The sequence below is a fragment of the Sphaeramia orbicularis genome, chromosome 14, assembly GCF_902148855.1.
Source record: "Sphaeramia orbicularis chromosome 14, fSphaOr1.1, whole genome shotgun sequence".
NCBI classification, from domain to species: domain Eukaryota; kingdom Metazoa; phylum Chordata; class Actinopteri; order Kurtiformes; family Apogonidae; genus Sphaeramia; species Sphaeramia orbicularis.
In genome coordinates this window covers 6003082-6024109 of record NC_043970.1, presented here as the reverse complement: position 1 = coordinate 6024109, position 21028 = coordinate 6003082, and the positions used below count along the sequence as shown (strand labels likewise).

Here is a 21028-nt window from a genome sequence, read left to right as displayed (position 1 = left end):
TTTGAAATGAAACACTGAACATCAACATAGCCTTAATTTAAGGTTTTGTAAAACTATGGGATGAATTATTAAGGACTAAAGATTGCTTTAACACATTGTGTCCAAAACACAGAGCAAAAGCAATTTCAAGATAAGAGGTAGTTAGGAGATTTATAATGTGGACCAATGTGGATTTGTCATTCATAAAGGCTCTGTCACAAATGTCATTACGAATGGCTACAAACACTGTGTGAATGATTTATGGACCATTTCGTACGAAGTTCTCAAGGTGGCCTTATAAGAATGGAGAGTTTGTAGACCGTTCCTAAGTTCGTAGCCAGGTGGATGATTTGTGCAAGATTTTATACGAACACACTACGAAATCCCCTTTTGTAGGGTGCCTTAACGAATGCCTTAAGAACAGCCTAATAACAGTGCATGACATTTGTGGATCAGGAGACCATTCCAGAACCCCATTTTCCTGCAGCGGTAGCAGGTAGATTGCAAGTAGATCGCAAGAACACATTACATTCTCTTTAGGGGCCCCTTATGGTGTTCACATGAATGGACGTACAGACAGAGATTCACATGGCGTTCTTAAGGTGGACGTAAGGTATTCGTAATAGGCAGTAGTGTGTCATTCTTGGCGTTCTTAGAGGGGGTTGTATACAAATTGTCAAGATGGAGTGAATGGCTGGACTCAAACACACGGTGCTGAAGGGACAGTGTTTTATTAACAGAAAAATAAACATGAAGAAACAACACAATACCTGGAGGGAGACAATGCAGAGTCTACAGGGTGACAAGGATCAGGGTGATGGAGAGAATGTGCGTGACGAACAGTTAGGATTAGGCACTTGGCTACAGACGGCTAGTGTTTTTAACGTTCAATTCCCTCTATTATTCTTGTGTATCTTTGTTTTAGTCTTATACCTTCAACTTCTAATTTCTTCATTTGATGTCTTATTATGACTCCTAATTTTTTATTATGTTTAACAGTGCAGGTCAGTGTTTCTCTGCATATTCTTCAGCACCAAGGACAGCATATGATCCCAAACACATAAAACTCATGCTGGCCAAATTTGAAAAATTTGACTGACATTACTTCACATATCAATGTTCCTCTAACTTTTACCTTATTACTTTATTCTGTTACCTACAGAAAAATAACAGGAGGGTAGTAATGAGTCAGGTTTTAGGCACACAAAGTGTCTAACTGTTCGTAGAGGTACCGCCTCTGTATCCATGTCCCCACCAATGTCTCTGTCTTCTCTGCATCTTCTTCAGGACATTCTAAAACGCTTAATGTAAAAAACCTTAACGTAGCTTAATGTTTGAAAAGAGCATTCAATCATCACCAAATTATGCGTGGACATGTCTAATGCTGGGATGGACTCCAGCACTCCTACAATCCTCTCCAGGATAAAGCAGTTCAGAAAATGAATGAATGAATGACCAAAAAACCATACTCTAAGATTAAACTGTGTTCATTTTTTTTTATTTGCGCCTACGGAGAGGAAAAGGCTTAATGTGGACAGCATCCATAATTCTGGGGTTGTCGTTTTGATTTTTGGAGAGGTGAAAGTGGACATGATTAGAGATGTCCATACATAATTTTGTGATGATCGACCGCAGTTTTCGGACATTAAGCTACATTAAGCTTTTTCTCTATAATGTGCACCTATGAAGAGGAAAAAGCTTAACATGGACAGCATCCATAAAATTGGGGTTTTCATTTTGATTTTTGCAGAGATGAAAGAGGGCGTGACTAGAGATGTCCACTAGACTAGCCCCGATTAATCATTCATGCTCAGAAATTGGCCGGTTTTCACGTGATCGGCGATGACCTGTGACTGGCTGGTCCATCTGAGATTGACTGGTTTTGAGCACAGGTCAAATTCCTGCCTTACCGCATAGCCAGACGTGGGGCCATTTCCAGATAGTCATAAATGAGGCAGCAATCAGGAATGTGAAGGGGGCACATGTCGCTGATGGAGGTGGCAACAGATGGGAGGATTACATGGGGGTGTGTGTGTGTTCTGCGCTTACTAATTCCTCTATGTCTCCCACTGTTGTGCACCTCATTTTGCTTTTCCCTACCTTCAGAAACTGTCATTTGAGGGGGCGGGAAATTTGCTTAAGGGGCATTGCCCACTCTTGCCCCTGCGGGTAACCTGCTGATCCGCACATTAGTGAAGCATAGGTCGGGTGTTTTTTCAACCTGCGGGTCCTGCTTTTGTGGAATTATTTGACCCGTCCTGCAAATAAAGTGACATTCTTTTGACCCGTCCCAACCCCGCCCCCGGGTTATGGTTAGGATCAGCAGGTAATCCACTGATCCGCATATCACTACAAAGCATGTAGAAGTTGTGAATTTATAAATGGTGTTCTGGTCCATTCAGTGCAGGGGTTCATCCTGTGCTCCACATATGTAGAGACACTTGCTTTTTCCAAGGTTCTGTTCAATTATTCAAAAGTAAAACTGGGTTGCAGTGTGTAATATGTACGGTCTATGATAATGTGTTACTAAAGCAGATGGTCTGAGCCGCATCAGAAAACAAAATTGGGTGTGCATAATAATTTTCTTTCAAATATGATAATTTTCAGCTGCTGGTGCAATATGGGACTCACTAAAAACCAGGCATTTCAATCAATGCACCTCTTCATCAGCAATGTCTTGTGTATTATGTTTGGGAAAAATGAGATCGGAATTGGCCAAAATTGGTAACGACTATCCATGCACCCTGCAAATTGGAAATTGGGATCGGCCCAAAAAACTGTAATTGGTGCAGGTCTAATGTCCACACAAACTTTGGTGATGATTGATCACTGTTCTCTGGCACTAAACAACGTTAAGCTTTTTTTTACATTAAGCGTTTTAGAATGTCCCTCTTCCCTTCCTCTGCTGCTGCTGGACCTAATCAGCTACACCCACTTGATCTTCCTTTCTTTCGTCTTGCAGCTGTAGAAGTTTCAGTGTTGTGGGCATGATTGCCATCTTGAATGCGATGATCACGACACAGGACTTTTAAGAGAGTACACAGCCAATGTTTATATACCAATCTAAATATTCTGAAAAAGAGCGTAAGATCTTACTACCATCGACTTGAGAGTGCCGTGAGTTGCACATAGGGGTGCTGTATGGCCACCTTACAACAAAAAAATTCATGAAGTGGTTGTAGGTATGATGTAGGAAGGTCCCAGGGCATCCTTACGAAGAACGTGACAACTGTACGGTCTTCATACGAAATAAAATCTCGTTTTTTTTCTCACAGAGGCCTCAAATTGCTTTTGCACTTTGAATGGCAGCCGTACCAACTTTGTAATGCAGCCGTAAGAAACTACTGCTCCCTCCACAAATGTCTGTGAACTCCTTATCTCATACTGTGACAACTTGGGTAAGTTTCACCAAACCTACACACACACCCCCGTAACATGCCTGGTATCTTCCATCTACATCCCAGATGCAGAAATCCACTCACCCCTGTAGTCTCATGACGGTGGAGTGAGTGAACAGACTCAAAAACAGAATTATAAATTATATTATCTTCCTCTCCGTGTCAAACCAAATTCCTGAACAACCATGCTGATTGGTTGGTTAGCAGGTCAGTGCACGGACATCCTCTGCAAATGACATTTACAAAGACAGATGATCTTAAGGAATGAGCCTAATGGACTTAAAAAAATACTTCCCCAGCCATTGTCCTCTGTTCTTCATCAAGAGCCATTTCCTCGGCCGTAGTAAATTGAGGACTCATAAACTGGTGTTTACACCTAGTCGACTTCGTCCTCTCAACATCTGTGTTTTATCATGTTGCTTATCCAGAGGTGAAGATGAACCCAGAAGAAGAAATAGACTGAATGACAAAATCACTATATGTGCCATGTTAATAATGTATTACATTATGTGTTAATGTTGATTAACTCCGCATGTTAACTCTTTTATGCACGTAAGACTTAAGCCATTTGCCTGACCTGTGGTTTCACATATGTGTGTCCTGATCATGTTCACGGTGAATTATGTGAAAGTAAGAGTATCACTGCTTATAGCATGTCTGAATAATCATGCTATTATTTTACTGATGCTTAAGTGAGGTTACAGGTGATGTATAAAGTTTGAGTGATCTTATTTAAGGATGCAAAGTTTTCTTACAAGTTTTCTTACAAGGCTGCACAACGTCCTCTCCCCCTCTGTCTTCCCAAGAGGGAAGAGAAACGTGATACTTTGAGATATGTAAATGACATACAAAGGAGGCGGTTTCCCGCCGAAAACAGACAAAGAAGGCAACGCCCCAAGGCATCGATGACTCATCAATATGCACGAGGAAGGCGTGCCGGGTTGGTTTTTGGACAGAACTATAAAAGTAAATGAAACCAACTTTTCAACAGAGTCTTTTCCATCTCCAGAGTCTTTTCCATCTCCGGAGTCTTTTCCATCTCCCAGGCTCTCACAGAGCAGAGGAGAGTCTTCTCCACCTCTCCAAGGGCTCTCACCTAAGAGCAGAGAGCTTTCTCCAAGGAGTCTTGACCATCTCCTTAGCTCTCAGAGCTGTTCCATCTTCTAAGCTCTCCAAAGAGCTTTACCATCTTCGCTGTTCTCCACTTCTCCTGGCGAGCTTTCCAGAACCAGCTGCCAGAGCCAGTTGTGGACCTCCTCCAGCCAGCAGAACTTCAGAACTTCAGACCTTCAGAACTTCAGACCTCCAGACCTTCAGGCCTCCAGTGCAAGCACGTCGCTTCACAGCCTGTTCCTGCTTCGAACTACGTCAGAAGACTTCATCCATCCGCCGTCAGGGCCTCTCCAGCCTGCATCCTTCAGAAGGCCTCTAACTTGTAAGAAAACTTGCTCCTGATTTATCTGAGTTGGTGTTATTCCAATTTAAGTAGGTTTACCTCAACGTAACCTCACTAACGTTAGAATATCTTGAATATAGCTATCTGCCAACTTAATCTACATATTCTGCTGTCCATAATCTCCTGCTCCTTTTATCGCATTTGTCTCTTGTCTCTATGTTATGTGTGTGTCTTAGTTAGTTAATAAATTATTTATATGCGTATAAATCCATTGCCTCAGTTGTGCTTTGTGTACTGTTTATTCACACTAGGGTTCATCTGTGCAGTCCACGAACTATCACCTTTGCAAGATTTCTAAATTATTGTTTTGGGTTGATTTAAGTTTAAGCTTAGTTATAAATCTATAATTAAATTAATCAATAAATCAACACTCAATTAATAAATAATTTGGTATCCTATTCTTGCTACACCCCATTCACTCTCAGTTAGCGGCAGTTTTTAAATACCCCCACATCCGCATTGCACAGTTGGATCAGCATGAAGAGTGTGTAGGAAGCGTCAGAGCCACTGCTCATAGACCCAACAAAGTATGGCAGTACACCCTGTTGCTACGTCCATTCACTCATTCGCTCACTCGCCCATATCACTTCCAGAACGCATCACATCTCCATTGAGTTCTCCTGCTGGTTCATCTCATCCATTCGCTCCACTGTATCAGAAGCTGGTCATCTTCCCGTGCCAGAAATCCAGCAGCCAAAACCCATACTGGATCCCAAACTGACTGATGGGGTTGTGTGTTGATGCATAAAGTGTTGCAATACATGGTTTTGAATTTGAATTGGTTTGAATGTCTGGTTTCTTTTGTTGTCATTTAATGTGCAGGGTGTGGGTTTAAACCAGACTGGCATCCTTTGTGTGGGTTTAAGGTATAACAAACAAACGTAAACTAAAAAACTCAAGCATAAACAAAAGACTGAACTAAAACGACTAACCGACTTAACATCTTAAATTCCAGGAGAGAGACCTGGCTGGCACCCCTTAAAACTCAATATAACAAGATAATACAAAATAAATTAATTAAAGCCCTAAACTCAGACTGTCACAGTACGAACTGAGAGATTCATACAAACCCATCATTTGTAAGAAGCTTTGTGACTGACGCTTAAATATGTTATCCAAAAAGCTTTCACTGGCAGTGAAAGAAAGTGACAACTGGCTGAAAAATCAATGGAAAATGGTTGTGACCTGGTGTTTTACCGTCCCAGCTTTAGTCAGTTTAAGTTCTATCTGATACTGAAGTCATCTATGTACACGGTGATAGTCTCACCAGAACGGCAGGGCCGGCCACGTGCTGATGTTCTCCCCAGCAGCTCCAGCTCTCCAGGTTTCCGACAGCCTTCCAGCTCAGAATCAGGATGGTGAAAGGGCAGCTCCTCAGCGCTGAAGGCCCCTGATGGGCCAGGCCTGGGCTCTCCTGGTGTCCGGGCTTCTAGCATGTGACTCTTGACATCAGACATCTTGCTGCGGACCTCGGCCATCTGTGCCTTGAGGCGAATAAGGACACCTGAGTCTGGGGCTGATCGACGCACCAGCTGCGGGCGCCGTTCACGGTCCTTTCTGGAATGAGGATGGGCTGCAAGAGATCAGGATGAGGAGGAAAATATGATGGAATAAAAGTTAGAGCTTTCACACTGGTAGGGCTCAGTGTGGGTTCCTGAACTTAATTTTGAACCCGCCGCTGCGTTCACACTGGAAAAAAATTGATTCGGAACCTGAAAAGTTACTTCTCAGCTGGAACCAAAGAAAGGTGTTTCTTTCTGTGAACTGTGACATCAGTGGGCTTGCCATATGCTATGTTTTGAAGACAAGTGAGAAGTTGAGGAACAAAATGGAGAAACACTTGGTTCTGCTTAACCTGGTGTGACTGTGGGCTGGTTCACCAGAAAGCACCAAGGTACTGAGACTCCAGAACAGAGCCAGAACCAGAACAGTGTCTGTCTGAGAGCACTAAGTGAGAACAGCCAAATGAACTGACCGGTTTGTAGAGGTGGGTAATCCCAGCTCCATAGAGTAAAAATCCTGCCATGAATTGGTTCTACCTGTTCACTTGACACAGGTGATTCCATTAATTATCCCTTCATCTACCTGGATGAGGAGTTGTGCTCATCAAACTGGGCTGGTTCAGTAAGTGGTTGGAACAAATACATGGCCGGACTTTTACTCTATGGAGCTGGGATTACCCACCTCTGCCTGTGAGAGATGTGCATATGGCTACATACCTTGGCTGTGCAGGAGGGATAAAGGAGGGCGAGGCTGAAGGCCCCACAGCGACTCCACACCACTGTGTTCCTTTAAGTCTAGCAGCTGGATCAAGATCACAGGATCTATCTCCAGAAGGTTGTTACTGCCTGGTCCAACAGCACAAGCAGCAGCAGCAGCAGCAGCAGCAGCACTGCTAGAACTGGTACTTCGACCAGCAGAGCTGCGATTCAAAGAGCATACACCAGAGCTGGCGCCACCTGGAGAAGGAGTAGAAGAGCTGTTCAGTGGACATCTAGATATGGCTTTGGTTGTGATCTAAACCTTGTCACTACACATTACCATTTTAAATTAAATATATCTAAGTAGCAGTTGAGAATTCTGTAACTTGTATTTTGTAAAGCTATAAACTGTAATACTACTTACCCTTTGAAATACATAGCATATTATGCCATTTTGTTGTCATTTGTTGCCATTTTGATACTTTTTCTTAAACAAGTATTGCCCAAATCACAATCTTTTCACTCTAAATGACACATAAAGCATATATAAACATGCCCTTGTTATTTGGGAAAATTATTGCAACTATGCACTGAAATAAATGTGACATCACATGAGCTTATCAAAATGATACCAAGGCGAATGCATGTCATCATCTGAGCTAAAGGTGGTCCAGTGAAATATTTTGAGTGTGAGACATTTTTTTGGCTGGGGAATGTTGTGACGGAGCGGCTGTAGGCACCGCGTCACTTTCACTCGCACGGTGCATTTTCCCCATGTCTCTGTGGGAGGAGGCGGCATGTGTAGAGCGCCAGTGTCCCATGGAGCCATGCTACAATGGACATGCTGGAAAGTATTTTCTGCCCACATCTCTCCTATCTAAACAGTTTCTTATTCACCCCAGTTAGTAGTGCGTTTGAGGGTGCACACTCAACGCCTACACTCACAGACTTCCCTAGACGCTGTTGCTGCTGTGTCCTCCGCCTTCGCCACTTTGTTCTTCATCACTTTGGGTGGTGAACCGGGGCACTTCCGGATCAACCCTTATATGGCACATTGTGGCGCGCTGTTAGAAGTCATGCGACTCGGACTGGTTTATTTTTTTCCCTGTTTGTTCAATTATGTTGTTTTTTTGTGTTGTTTACATTTAAAGTAAAGGCCACGTGAAGGGCATTTTGATAATATAATGTTTATGTTAATGTATGTTATTATTTGGTAAATTATTTTCTTCTAAGCTTTCAAGTTTTTGTTAAAACCCTCTCTTTTGTTGATTTAGTGTGCCCAGGGGAGGGGCTAAGGGTATATAATGAGGGGTTTTTCTTCCATGGAGGCAGATAGGGTTTGGTCCCAGGACTTCTGTGAGGGTGGATAGTTTTTTCCCTGTATATACTTGTGTTTTTGCACTGTAATGAATTTTTTTCACATTTATTCTGGTTGGAGCGGTGTTAAATAAAATCACAGAAAATAGTTTGGAGACTGAGCCATCATTTTTTTTGAACTTGTGAAACCTGAACCCATGACAAATGTATTCATGTCATCTGCACAGAGACCCAGGATTTTTTTAAAAGACGGCAATTAAGAAATATTGAGCGATAAATCCATGCATCCCAAGATACAACACTCTCTTTTTTACTTAATGAATAAAAGTGTTTTCATGAGCTACATTTTAAATTACATGTTGCACTGATTTGTGAAAGGGTAGGTCTGTGCGTACAGCCCATACAGCCCATACAGCGTGTCAGCAGCTTTGACTTCCTCAGTTTGGCTGAATCCTGCAGCCCCATAGTAGCAACCCACTGTAGCATCTGAGTTAGAATGGCAGAATAACCATAAATACATTTCCTTGTCTGTTTTAAACTATGCTGTTAACAATGTTTGTAGACTACCAAACTATTTCTAATTAATCAAAGAAACATCCATGTTTGCTAAGTCAGCTATTATATTACTTTCCTGGTGTTTCAGGGCTCTCATCATTTCAGTATTGGTATTGAGATAGTTGTGTGGTATATGAGTATCCCAACCCAAATATTCTCTCTCCCACAACTACTGTATATCACTGAATCACTGGCATCTCTCAGTGCAATCACTTCAATGTTCTGTTGCTCACCTATAAAGGCTATCAGTCTGTGCAGGAACAGGCGCCACTGATGGACCATCTACATACAGAAGTGTCCTCTGAGCCTTACTCATTTGTTCAAAGCCTGGCCTTTCATTAAGGTAATGAAATGTAATCTGTTTTGAGTGATTGAGGGCTATTAGACTGCTGTTTGAAGGTTTGTCCTAGATATAAGTCTAATGGTCAACTCTGCAGAATGAAAGCCAAGTCAGCTCTAGTAGATATCAAAAAGAATGAACAGAAAGTACTAAATCTAGCTAAATGATGAGTAGAAATAATGCCTGTTTATATACTATACCTGTGGCTCCAACCAAGTCATCAGGGAGCTCTCCTTCTTCCGTTTCAAGGTTCCCAACAAAGTCAATATCATTCTCTCCTGACCTATACAAAAACACAAACTATTTGAAAAAAGAAAATACTCGCACATACAGTATAACACACATCACAATTGCTTTTAAAGGAAAACACATGCAAATATTGTCTCCAATCTCAATATAACAATCAAAGTCAACATTTCACAGGTTGCAACTTGACTCTCTCCAACCAATTTGAAGATTAGATTTAGTACACTATAACTGAGAAATATAATTCAGATGTCATTTGACATGTTTCAGTTGTTTGCATAATAATTTTTTCAATGAGCTTTTTTTTTAGTGTTTTTTTTTTTTTATTGTCAAGGGCCTTACACAACATATTTTAAAATTTACATTTTACTCTACAAGGTGGTGAGCTTTTCGCAGGAGACTGTCTGAAAGTGTGTGCAGTGCTTCCTGTTCACTGTGTTAAAGATTACAAGGCCACACTGGGTTCTTACAGTTGTTCACTACACCAAGCCTAAAAACAAATGTATTTCATGTATGTTGTCACTGTGGTCTAACTTGGTGATTTTTAAGAGGCGCCACAGGATTTTGTGACATGCATACACTGTTATTACTGCTAGCCTGGCATTACCTAACCAAAACTCAAATTAGGCAAATTCTAGTCTCAGAGGATTAATGGCAATGAAGGTTTATATCCATCCATAAATGCATATGTATATACATCCATCCATATATAACTAGATGATGCAATCTTAACATTCTATCTACAACATAGGCAGATGTATAGGCAACATTCTATAACAGTCATATCATTATCAGCAAACACAATATGACAAGGACACAAATAGTAAATATTTGAGAAAGCAGAATTGAAGGATTGACTCTCACATGGTCTCTTCATCGATGTCATTCTCCTCAGTGTTGCTGGTGGCTGTGGAGCTCCCTGAGGTGCTGCTGCCGTCCAGTGGGTTCACTTCCTCCTCTGTCAAACAGTCTACCTCCAAGTCACCATCTGACAACTCCTGAACAACATCATTACAGCATGAACACCAGGGGAATTTAAATGACCCGAAAACACAAAAACACAGTCTACCAATGAATTAGTTGCTCACATGCTATTTTTTTCCTGAAAAATGTGACAATAATTATGACTTCACTGAATGGCAGGATTGGAGCACTGCCATCTGAGGGATATCATTAATATGTGCCATTTCAAGATACATTTCAAAGACAAATCTTATATAAAAAGCATTACATAAAGAGAAGGTGTTAGTATATAACCATCAAAACTTTAAGACTGCATTTCATTGGAGCTTCAGTGTTAAACTACAATTAGTTGATATATGACAGTAAAAGCCATTCTCACATTCGAGTCGTCATGCTGGGTCCTCTCTGCTTCATCGCTTTTTTTGGTACTGGTCAGTGTGGTCTGACTGTTGTCATTACTCTTCACTGAATGATGGTCTCTTTCTGAGGCAGCTGTGTCTGCAGCCAGTCTCATGTCAGGAGGGGAAGAGCTACGAGATGTCTGACGCCGAAACAACTCAATGGCCAGCCTCTGGAAGCACAGAAAACGACACATCAGATCCTCCTAAATCTCAAGACACTTGATCTTTGGGACTAAAGTTGTGATAACAAAATTTTTTCCCAAATATACAGAGCCAACCCCTATTTAGAAATGTATCCGGTCTTGTCTAACCCCAGCAATCAGATGCAGAATGTCATGTCTGTCCGATGCTGTTAATTTTTCCAGAATGTTTACACTTTTACCAAAGACAGCCCATATAGCTTACAGTTTCTTTCAGTATCCTTTAATGGCTTTCATTGTCCTGCTGTAGCAACAGACAAAGTTCATACAGTAAGTTGACATAGATGAAATATTTGTGGCTGTGATTAGGTTGTCAAAGATTTATTTATCCTCAATTATATTGTACCGGTGGTATACTGTAAGTGTATCTGACTGCCTGACCTGTTTGTCTTACCTGCTCTGTGCAGATTGACTTGGCCCTCTAAAATGCACTGTGGCACTTTTGGTGGAAACACAGGCACTGTATAGAGACTGCATTCTGCTTAGTTCAATCAATTCAATTTCAATCTTCAGTTTTAAAAGATTACAGATTGTTTGATCAGTTGACATTCTGCAAATATTTCATGCACATTTCTTCCTTATATATCACATATTTTTTGGGGAGGGCAAACAAACACTAGACAGCCTCATAAGACATAATGGACACTCATAGTGACACAGGGTTTCCTCCAGGATTTTTTGAAACTGTGGGGGAGGGGCCCCCCCAACCCTAAAAAACCCCAAACATTATTACCACTCAAAACTTTTACAAATAAATTATTTAAGACAAACATAATGCAGTCTTATCTAACGGCACTGTTAACAGCCAGGCTCGGGTCCAAGCCGGATTCCCTGTGCTTAGTTTTTCTTTTTTTTTTTTTGCCCTCTCTTCTTTCCTGCTGCTCTCTCCTGCTCTGCCCCTCCACTTCTGTCTCCTCCATTATCATCTCTTCTGACTGTTTAGTAAACAGGCAATGAGTGTTATATTCTTTTATATCACTAATATTGCACAGCTGATGTTGGGAACATTTTTATATATTACACTTCCCATGGTACTCATCAATATCACTTCTATTCCTCTGAACTTGAGGACATAAGTCATGATAAAGAACATTGAACCTCTCTGTTATCTTACGTCACCTGACTCTCTCCCTTGGGTTCCTTCCTCTTCCTTTGAAAATATTTAAATTTTGGCTTACTCATCTGAAAATGCAGCAAAGAATGAGTCATTACAGAAAGCTACCTGACATCGCTCTGTTTTTCAAAACATAACTGTAACATCATCTGAAACAATATGTGAAGATGAAACTTTCTATCATTAACGTTAAAGGTGCTGAACAGACTTTCTGTGTGATCTTGAAAAAGTCTCATTTTTATATATATGCCTCATCGTAGTCTGCAATTTAAAATGAGATTATCAGCACCAAAATAGGTTTTTTCTAAATACTATTTCCAGCTTCCCTGGTCGGGTTGGACAAGACTGGACTGCTTTATGGCAGACTTACGTCACTATGACAACAACACACCGACCGGCAGAGTTAAGTAGTGAAAAGTAAGCTGAACAAGTGAGGAGTAAGATCTGTCCTTTTTCCTAAAGAAAGGGATTTCTTGGATTTATTTTGTCATAATGGTGGGCAATGGAACTGGAGCTGGACAGACAGAAAGAAAAAAGAAAAAGAAAACTAAACGGGACAGTGATAGAGCACTGGTAAACCTCTGCATTGAACGGATGGAGAGAACTAAGGGAGTTAAAGGAATGAAAACAGACTCGGGGTTGTCCCTCTTCCTTCTACACAGGTATAGAATGCTTCTGTTCTTTATACATATGCATTGGAACACTGGATTTGACTATAGTGGCTGTTGGTAGCTCAGTCAAACTCGTAGTAAACACCTCTGTGTTAGCCACAGGGCTAGCTCTGTGACGTGGGTAATCTGTTTTATTTGGAGAACTATTTCAGTCCTTCCCTCACTCGTGAACAAGACCCCAAGATAGCGTGAGATTGACAGACGGATCGGTGCAGCATCTGCAGTGATGCAGTCGCTGTATCGGTTGGATGTGGTAAAGAAGGAGCTGAGCCGAGAGGCGAAGCTCTCGATTTACCGGTCAATCTACGTTCCTACCCTCACCTATGGTCATGAGCTTTGGATCATGACCGAAAGGACAAGATCCCGGATACAAGCGGTCGAAATGAGTTTCCTCCGCAGGGTGGCTGAGCGCACCCTTACAGATAGGGTGAGGAGCTCATTCACCAGGGAGGAGCTCGGAGTAGAGCTGCTGCTCCTCCGCGTCGAGAGGGGCCAGCTGAGGTGGCTCGGGCATCTGTTTCGGATGCCTCCTGGACGCCTCCCTGGGGAGGTGTTCCGGGCATGTCCCACCGGGAGGAGACCTCGGGGAAGACCCAGGACACGTTGGAGAGACTATGTCTCTCGGCTGGCCTGGGAACGCCTCGGGGTCCCCCCGGAAGAGCTGGAGGAGGTGTCTGGGGAGAGGGAAGTCTGGGCATCCCTGCTTAGACTGTTACCCCTGCGACCCGGCCCCGGATAAGCGGTGGATAATGGATGGATGGATGGTTTGGGGTTACCTTCATATTAAAGAGGGAAGCATTGGTCATTAGAGAATGAATTGTGGACAAACTGTGATCAACTTAACATGTTTATTCAGTGCACTGAAAACAGGTACTCAGAAATTGAAAGTGTCATCAAACAATATTGGGTGCCTCTGGCTTCCAAACAAGCCGTGTAGTGATGATGCATGGAACTAAGTCTCATGATCCTTTCCTGAGTAATCCGAGCCTGTCTCATGTTTTCTGGCACTCAGATGACTGATTGTACTGCAATGACAGTGCAGATGGCGAGCAACTTCACCACAGCTCAGACCTGTGTGTAACATACCAATGGCACATTCTCTCTGTTGTATGATAATTTGTGGCATTTTGAGCAGACAAAAACATTTGGGCGTTTTCTTTGCTGCCTTTATATAGGCTATTGACCACACCTTAATTTACCAGTTAAGCGTGACTCTATACAAGAGATTCGACTCAATGTCTGACATTAAGGGATTAGTCCAAACACCAATGTTGCGTGGATCAGGAATGAAAAAAATACAGCTGTTAACTGCATTACTCACCTCCTGAGAAACATATACAGAATAGGCACCTGAGCAAATCATTTTCTGGAAATTACACAACATGTTTGGATTGTGCGTTTGTAATGGCGCTAAGTATACAAATACTCAAATGCACATGCAGACGCGTACACTAACACACCCACACACTCACACACACATGCTACCTCTTTGAGGTTGTTGATCTGCTGGATGTAACCGCTCTGGGCTGACTCCAGCTGGCTGATGTACCAGTACTGGTCTCTACACTTCTGGAAGAAGGTGGGGGAGCGAACCTGGTAACTGAGGAGGGCAGGTGTTGTCAAGTCTACAGCCACACTAGTGCTAATATGTTCTAATCTGTACTACACAAAATGCACGGTTGGAGCTGATGGGAAGGTTAAGCTAAGGTAAAGTGGTAAAGGTAAAGTTGGAGAACTAAACCAAGTCACTGGTTTATCAAACAATATTTTCCATTATTTAGCTACTAATTTGTCTAAAGCCATATGCATTAAGTGTTGTGCAGATGGGTACCTACCGGAGAACCAATGTGTCTGTCTGCATGTTCAGGTATCCTTCACTGGCCAGCAGGTCCAACCGGAAAAAGCGATTGTAGCCCCAGCATTCACCAACTTCAAAATCAGAAGCAAATTCCCGAATGATGTTTTTGGTTGGATCACTGGAAGCCTGATGGACCATTTCCACACGGTACTCATACCTATACACAATTAAGACAGTGTCATTACACTCGAAGAAACATAAACAAATGGTCTTTTATAAAAGATGGAGGGAATATACAGTAGTCAGACTGGTAGAGAATAGTTAGGCCACAGAGGCAACAGAGGGACATGCAAATAAAGTAGAGATTTAGAGTTAGACAGGACAGATACAAATTTTATCATAAAAAAATCAATATATTCATTAACAGTAAATGTTAAATGATTATTTGAATGAATGACTGATTTATTTATTTTAAAAATGGGACAGTGTGTATTAATGAACATTTACACATAAATACAAGAGATTACAACTACATGGCTAATTCCCATCTTGAGTCCATTGGAAGGTAAAAAACCCCCAACAACTTACAGATAACATAATACCATAACTCAACTAAAACATACAAAAAGAAAAACAAGCAACAACACATAGTGTGCACAGACAAAAACAGGGGGACCAAGGCAGCCACCAAGCAAAAACTGATTAATGTTTGCACATGATTATACTGCAAATATCCCATTGTTGCTATTACACATTTATTTCATGTTAAAAAAATTAAACATTCGTTTTAAAAAAATGTGTTAACGACTAGACAGAATGATGCATAAGGGACAAGATGACAACAATGTAAATTAAAACAGAATGCAATGATTTGAAAACCTTATAAACCTATATTCTTCTCACAACAGAACACAGAAAAAACATAACGTGTAAGCTGAGAAAAATATCCTTTTAAGAAAAACTAAAGTCATTTTGAATTTGGTAACAGCAACATGTCTGCAAACACATGGGACAGAACCATGTTTACTGCTGTGTAGCATCCCCTCTTCTTTTAATAATGGCCTGTAAACATTTGGGAAGAATGATTCTTGTGTGATAGAGGATTCCTGGTAACAGTTTTTTGGTGGTGGGATTGAATTTTGATAAAAATTAAATGAATATAAAGATAATCTGAATTCCTATTCACCAAAATTAAAATTATGTAAAAGATTGTTATTTTGTGGCTCTTATGATTACAGAATGACAAACACTGGCCAAACAGCAGCACATGTCACAAGTATAGAAAGTGGACATTCCAAACTAAAAAAAAATCTTTGTTCAACACCAAATTTTGCAAAAGAAAAAAAATTGCAATACATGAAAGAACTGAAAATTAAATATTTGAGCCCTAACCTAAAAAAAAAAAAAATGTTACAGACACATACAAATACAGTATCTATATCTATATATATATATATATATATATATATATATATATATATATATAAACATATATATAAACTCATAATTGCTGATCTGCTACATGATATATAGTCAGTTGAGTTAATTATTATGTTTTCATCAAATTCAGAAACACTTAATCAGATATTAGAGACATACTTTGATGTTTCAGGGAGTCCAGCAGACAATTCCAGGAACACAGACAGGTAGTTTCCCCGAACTACACCATTTCCATCCTGAGGAAAAATGTAATTTGTTACCAATACAGACACAAATTGACTTTTTCCAAGTTCTTGAGATGATATCATTTCCAGAGCAATAACTTATCATAGAGACAGTTATTGGAATGATGTATTCACATTGTAGACCTCTGCAAAAGTAAGTGGAACAGCTGAAACTTACTGGGTAAACTTTGAGTCTCCAACAGAGACCAGATATCTGAAGAGGTGGACTATAAACTGGGTCAGCCCGCTGCCTCAACGTGCTACAAATACACAATATACAAATGCATGTTTATCAAATACTTGACACAATTTGGCAAATACAACATTTATTACGTTTAATGAAGTGTCTGTGGTAAAATAAACCCACCTGAAGTTGACCAGAACAAAAGTGCTGGAATCATAGGCAGGGACCAGTTCACTGAATGAGGAAAGACAGAGAAGAGGAAAAATAATTATATTTACAATCCCTACGGTTGTGGTCATTTTACTCTCTGGGGGTGGGAGTGTTATTTGCACTGGACCAGCATAAGTAGTGACATACTGGGGTGTTACACAAAAAAAAAAAACCTGTTCATCCTCTGGTACGAGGAAATAAATGTATGCTAAAAATTAGGAAAAAATCTGGAATTATGTTACACAATAAGTGAAAAGTCTGACCAATAGCACAGCATCAAATTGTTACAATGCATCTTTAGGACCTACTGATCCCTCATCCACAGGGTCATTCTGCTACACTTTGAAATATATCGAATAGCATTTTGTGTCTATGACTAATGGGAACACAGGTTTGGACAGCTGCAGACCGTCCCCATAGGGAAGCAGGTTACCTGGTGAAGTCTGGAGGGACTGGCGTAGTGACAAAGGACTGCATGGGTTTTCGATGGACCTGCTGGAACATGAGCAAGATCTCTGGACTCTTGGAGATTAATTCACTCTTGCTGCAAGAGTGAAGCTGTTCAACACACAAAAAGAACATACTTATTGTGATTTGATATGCAATGAAAAATCTGAATAATTTTATGTCATCTCAGAATCAGGACATATTTTTAAGATATGAAGAGTGGTGGTCAAATGAGAATGATTATCAAAGTTCAATGTGCAATCTAGTTTGCAAGATTATGTGACTAAAAGCTCTCGACTTCCTACATAATTTGACATACATTTTTAGAGAAGGTCAGAATTTAAATTTTTCAAAGGCATTAAGTGTAAAGTGGGCTTTATGCAAAACAGGAATTATTCTTTCTCTGTGATCTCTCTTTTTTAGGTGTAGGTTACAACTGGCTCTTTACAGCAGCTGGAGTTTGAATTTATTCAGATCAATATACATGCACTGAATGGGTTTTTATGGGAGTGTGACAAAAAAATGACCCCAAACAGTAGAACTGCTGGGAAGAACCACTGAGTTTTGTGTGACAGCTTACAACATTACACAATCAAACACTATGGCAGCAACTGCTACTGCCATAAAAATAATAGTGTAAAAGGGCATGATGAAAAGGGCAAAATAAACAGAAATAGATGCGGTGCTGTAGACTACTGACCTGATGCTCCACCTCCTGTAGGAGAGACTCCAGCAGCTCTGTCTCCTGAGTTAAGGACGTCTTCTGGCCTGTGGAGAACAAAAACATTTCTATTTTCAGCATTTGTGTGCCGACGATAGCTATGATGGAGACTGCAGAGTACAAGTGTGTAGGAGTTGTGTTGTTTGTGCATGTGTATTATGAGTGCATGCATTCAACCAGTCCAACTAAATATTTCATAACTATACTACACACCATATGCTCTATAAAAGGCACCTTTCTGTGCTCTCTGCAGTATTACATCACATCATATTTTTTGTAATGCTTGAGAAGACTTTTGCTGCTCAACAGTCCGTGGTGGTCAGTGTCTGATTCTCCTTTACATGACATTCATACATTGTTAATAGGGGCCAGATGCAGAAATGCAGTAAAGTTTCTGCAGTTAATTGCTATTGACTTTTCTCCTTGTGTGGTACTCTTTCAGGTTGCATTTCTGGATGCAGTGTAAAACTGTGTAAAGGAAAACAGTATTTCAAAGTCCCTCTGAGCCTGTGTGTTTATATTCATTTTAATTATGGTGCCTGTGGCTTGGAAGCTCATGTACATTTAACAGTAGTTTCTGTCTCTTGGTTTTAAACCCAGATTTCCTTAATTCCTTCCCATAGTCTCATAATATTATGTACTCTAAATACTGAAAGACAAATTCTTTGTCATTTCCCAGTGAGAGATGTGTTTTTGAACAGACTGACAGTTCAGTAGTGTTGAGGCACTATGCTAAGCCTTTGGTGAATGCGCCTTTTACACTCAGTCATGATATCCTCATCAGAACAGCATTAATTTTAGAATACTTGAACAGACCTAATGATCAAAATGAGGTCCAAATACTGTATATAAAACCAGTGCAGGGTGGACAGTAATGTCTTACACATCACAGAATGAGCTAGGCTGCACTGTGACAATGATGTGTGCAGGTGTCTTACCCATGAGGGTGATGAGTTTATTCTTAAGCTGGTTGTCTAAACGAGCGATCATCATTTCAACTGCGTTTCGAATCTCTCTAACCCTCTCATCCTTTGCTCCTCTGACAGCCTCCACGTTCCGCTCCTGAAATACATTTACAAACTTACAGCTTATCAGCAAGAACACAATGAAGTTGATAACCATTGATATTGATTGGCAAAAGTGACATTTTGGACAAAATGAAAAGACACATATATGAAGCTCTTGATGAACCCATCTTTAAACTCAAGTGACAGAATTGCACTGAATCAGACAATGCGAAAAAGACTAAAGCACACTTATAAACATAACCCTCATTATTGTAAGATTACTTACCAAATGTCATTATTACCTCCGCCAGGAGGTATTGTGATCACTTTGCTTTGTGTGTTTGTTTGTTTGTTTGTGTGTTTATTTGTTTGTTTGTTTGCTTGTTTGTTAGCAGCTTTACAGGAAAACTATTATAACCATCTTTACCAAATTTTACCCACAGATAGGCCTAGGCCCTGGGACGAACCCATTAAATTTTGGGCCAAGTAGGCCAAAGGTCAAGGTCACAAAATCTCTAATTTTCCTATCATCATTGAGCAATTTTCGAAATTCATAAAAAAATTCAAAACAACTCCGATTAGCCTCCACTTTGATACACCTGTAGCTTATCACAATATCTTGTATCTGGCACAAAATTGTCCACATCCACTGTGGAATGTGGACTCTGTGGACATTTCAATTTAACATTGAAAATCCCACTTATGACTCATTTTTCATTATATCTCAATAAATACTGATTGGAATTTAATATAATTTGACATACACATGACTGGTACCAAGCTTCAACTTCTTCTGCTGTATGGAACAACCTTGAAACTGTTTAAAAAGAAATAGTCGATCCACACATGCACACTGTTCAGGGTGCGTGGCGGAGGTTTGCGTTCTCTGAACACTTGTTATTATTATTATTGTTATTATTATTATTATTATTATTATTATTATTATTATTATTAACAACAACATTAATAATAATGATAATGATAATAATAATAATAATAATAACAATAATAAGCATTGTTATTATTAATAATATTAACAACAACAATAATAATAATAATAATAATAATAATAATAATAATAATAATAATAATAATAATAAGCATTATTATTATTATTGTAATTATTATTATTATTATTATTATTATAAAGGTTGGTAAACTCTTTCACTCCTCTGGGGATCTGCTTACTATTTTAGCCACATTAATAACACTTATTCAAATAATTAGAAGTAAGTTACATTAACTTATTTTATAATAATCCCTTTTGTCTTTAGACTCATTCATGTAATGCACTGTTGATCTCCAGAAATGCACCTATTGTTTATATTCTAAATGGAATTAGACATTGACAACGTGTGACTTTTTAAACATGTAAATATAAATAATACTAGAAAAGCACTCGGAGAGCGCAGACCTCCGCCAAGGCAGATCAGTCCCCCCCCATCACCACCAAAATTTAATCATTTGTTCCTTGTGCCAGAATCAGCATTTCCTGAAAATTTCATCAAAATCCGTCCATAACCTTTTGAGTTATCTTGCTAACAGACAGACAAACAAAAAATCCGAGTGTGGTACTGATCTGCCTTGGTGGAGGTCTGTGCTCTCCGAGTGGTTTTCTAGTTAAAGATTGAAACCCATACAAAGGTCAGATCAAACTTTGGTAATTTTCTGTTTTGGTCCTGTAAAATAGTTAAAAGCTTGTTTATAACTTTTTGTTTTAAGCCCCTTGTTTAAAGGTTAGTTTACCAGTGGCATCCCCAACTGACATGACAAGTTATCGTTACGTAGTGGGGAAAGTCAGCCCTGATCCTTTTCTTGTAACAAAAGACATTATACAATAACATTATGACCTCTGAAGGTGTATCTGGCACCAAAATCTTAGTAGTAGAACCTTGAAGTTCACAGTGAAGGTGGGGCCTCGATGAATGAGATTTTTTGCCCAGTATAACCCACAGATAAGTTGGGTGGAGATCCAGGTGTCTTTCTATAGACTGTTTTTGGCAGGTATTAACCACAGTACACTGAACACCCTTCAAGTCCAGCTCCTTTGGAGATGATCTGAACCAATTGCCTACAATCACACTTTGTCATCTGTTCTCATCAAAGTCAGTGAAATACTTACACTGGCCATTTTACTACTTCTACCACATCACTTT

At 40.0% G+C, this 21028-nt stretch overlaps 1 protein-coding gene across 3 annotated transcripts in view; it reads right to left on the bottom strand.

The window, feature by feature from the left end:
* The window catches only part of trim37 (tripartite motif containing 37), a 44301-nt gene that overhangs the window by 9769 nt on the left and 13504 nt on the right, over window positions 1-21028 (bottom strand). For all 3 annotated transcript variants that reach the window (XM_030153225.1, XM_030153226.1, XM_030153227.1), the window contains 13 exons: window positions 18804-18927; window positions 17845-17912; window positions 17131-17255; window positions 16671-16721; window positions 16482-16563; window positions 16239-16315; window positions 14677-14856; window positions 14327-14441; window positions 10835-11026; window positions 10357-10490; window positions 9447-9529; window positions 7053-7292; window positions 6101-6406 (listed from right to left, as the gene is read on the bottom strand). In XM_030153225.1, the coding sequence (XP_030009085.1) occupies window positions 6101-6406; window positions 7053-7292; window positions 9447-9529; window positions 10357-10490; window positions 10835-11026; window positions 14327-14441; window positions 14677-14856; window positions 16239-16315; window positions 16482-16563; window positions 16671-16721; window positions 17131-17255; window positions 17845-17912; window positions 18804-18927 (1777 nt within the window). The remainder of the gene's footprint in view (window positions 1-6100; window positions 6407-7052; window positions 7293-9446; window positions 9530-10356; window positions 10491-10834; window positions 11027-14326; window positions 14442-14676; window positions 14857-16238; window positions 16316-16481; window positions 16564-16670; window positions 16722-17130; window positions 17256-17844; window positions 17913-18803; window positions 18928-21028) is intronic.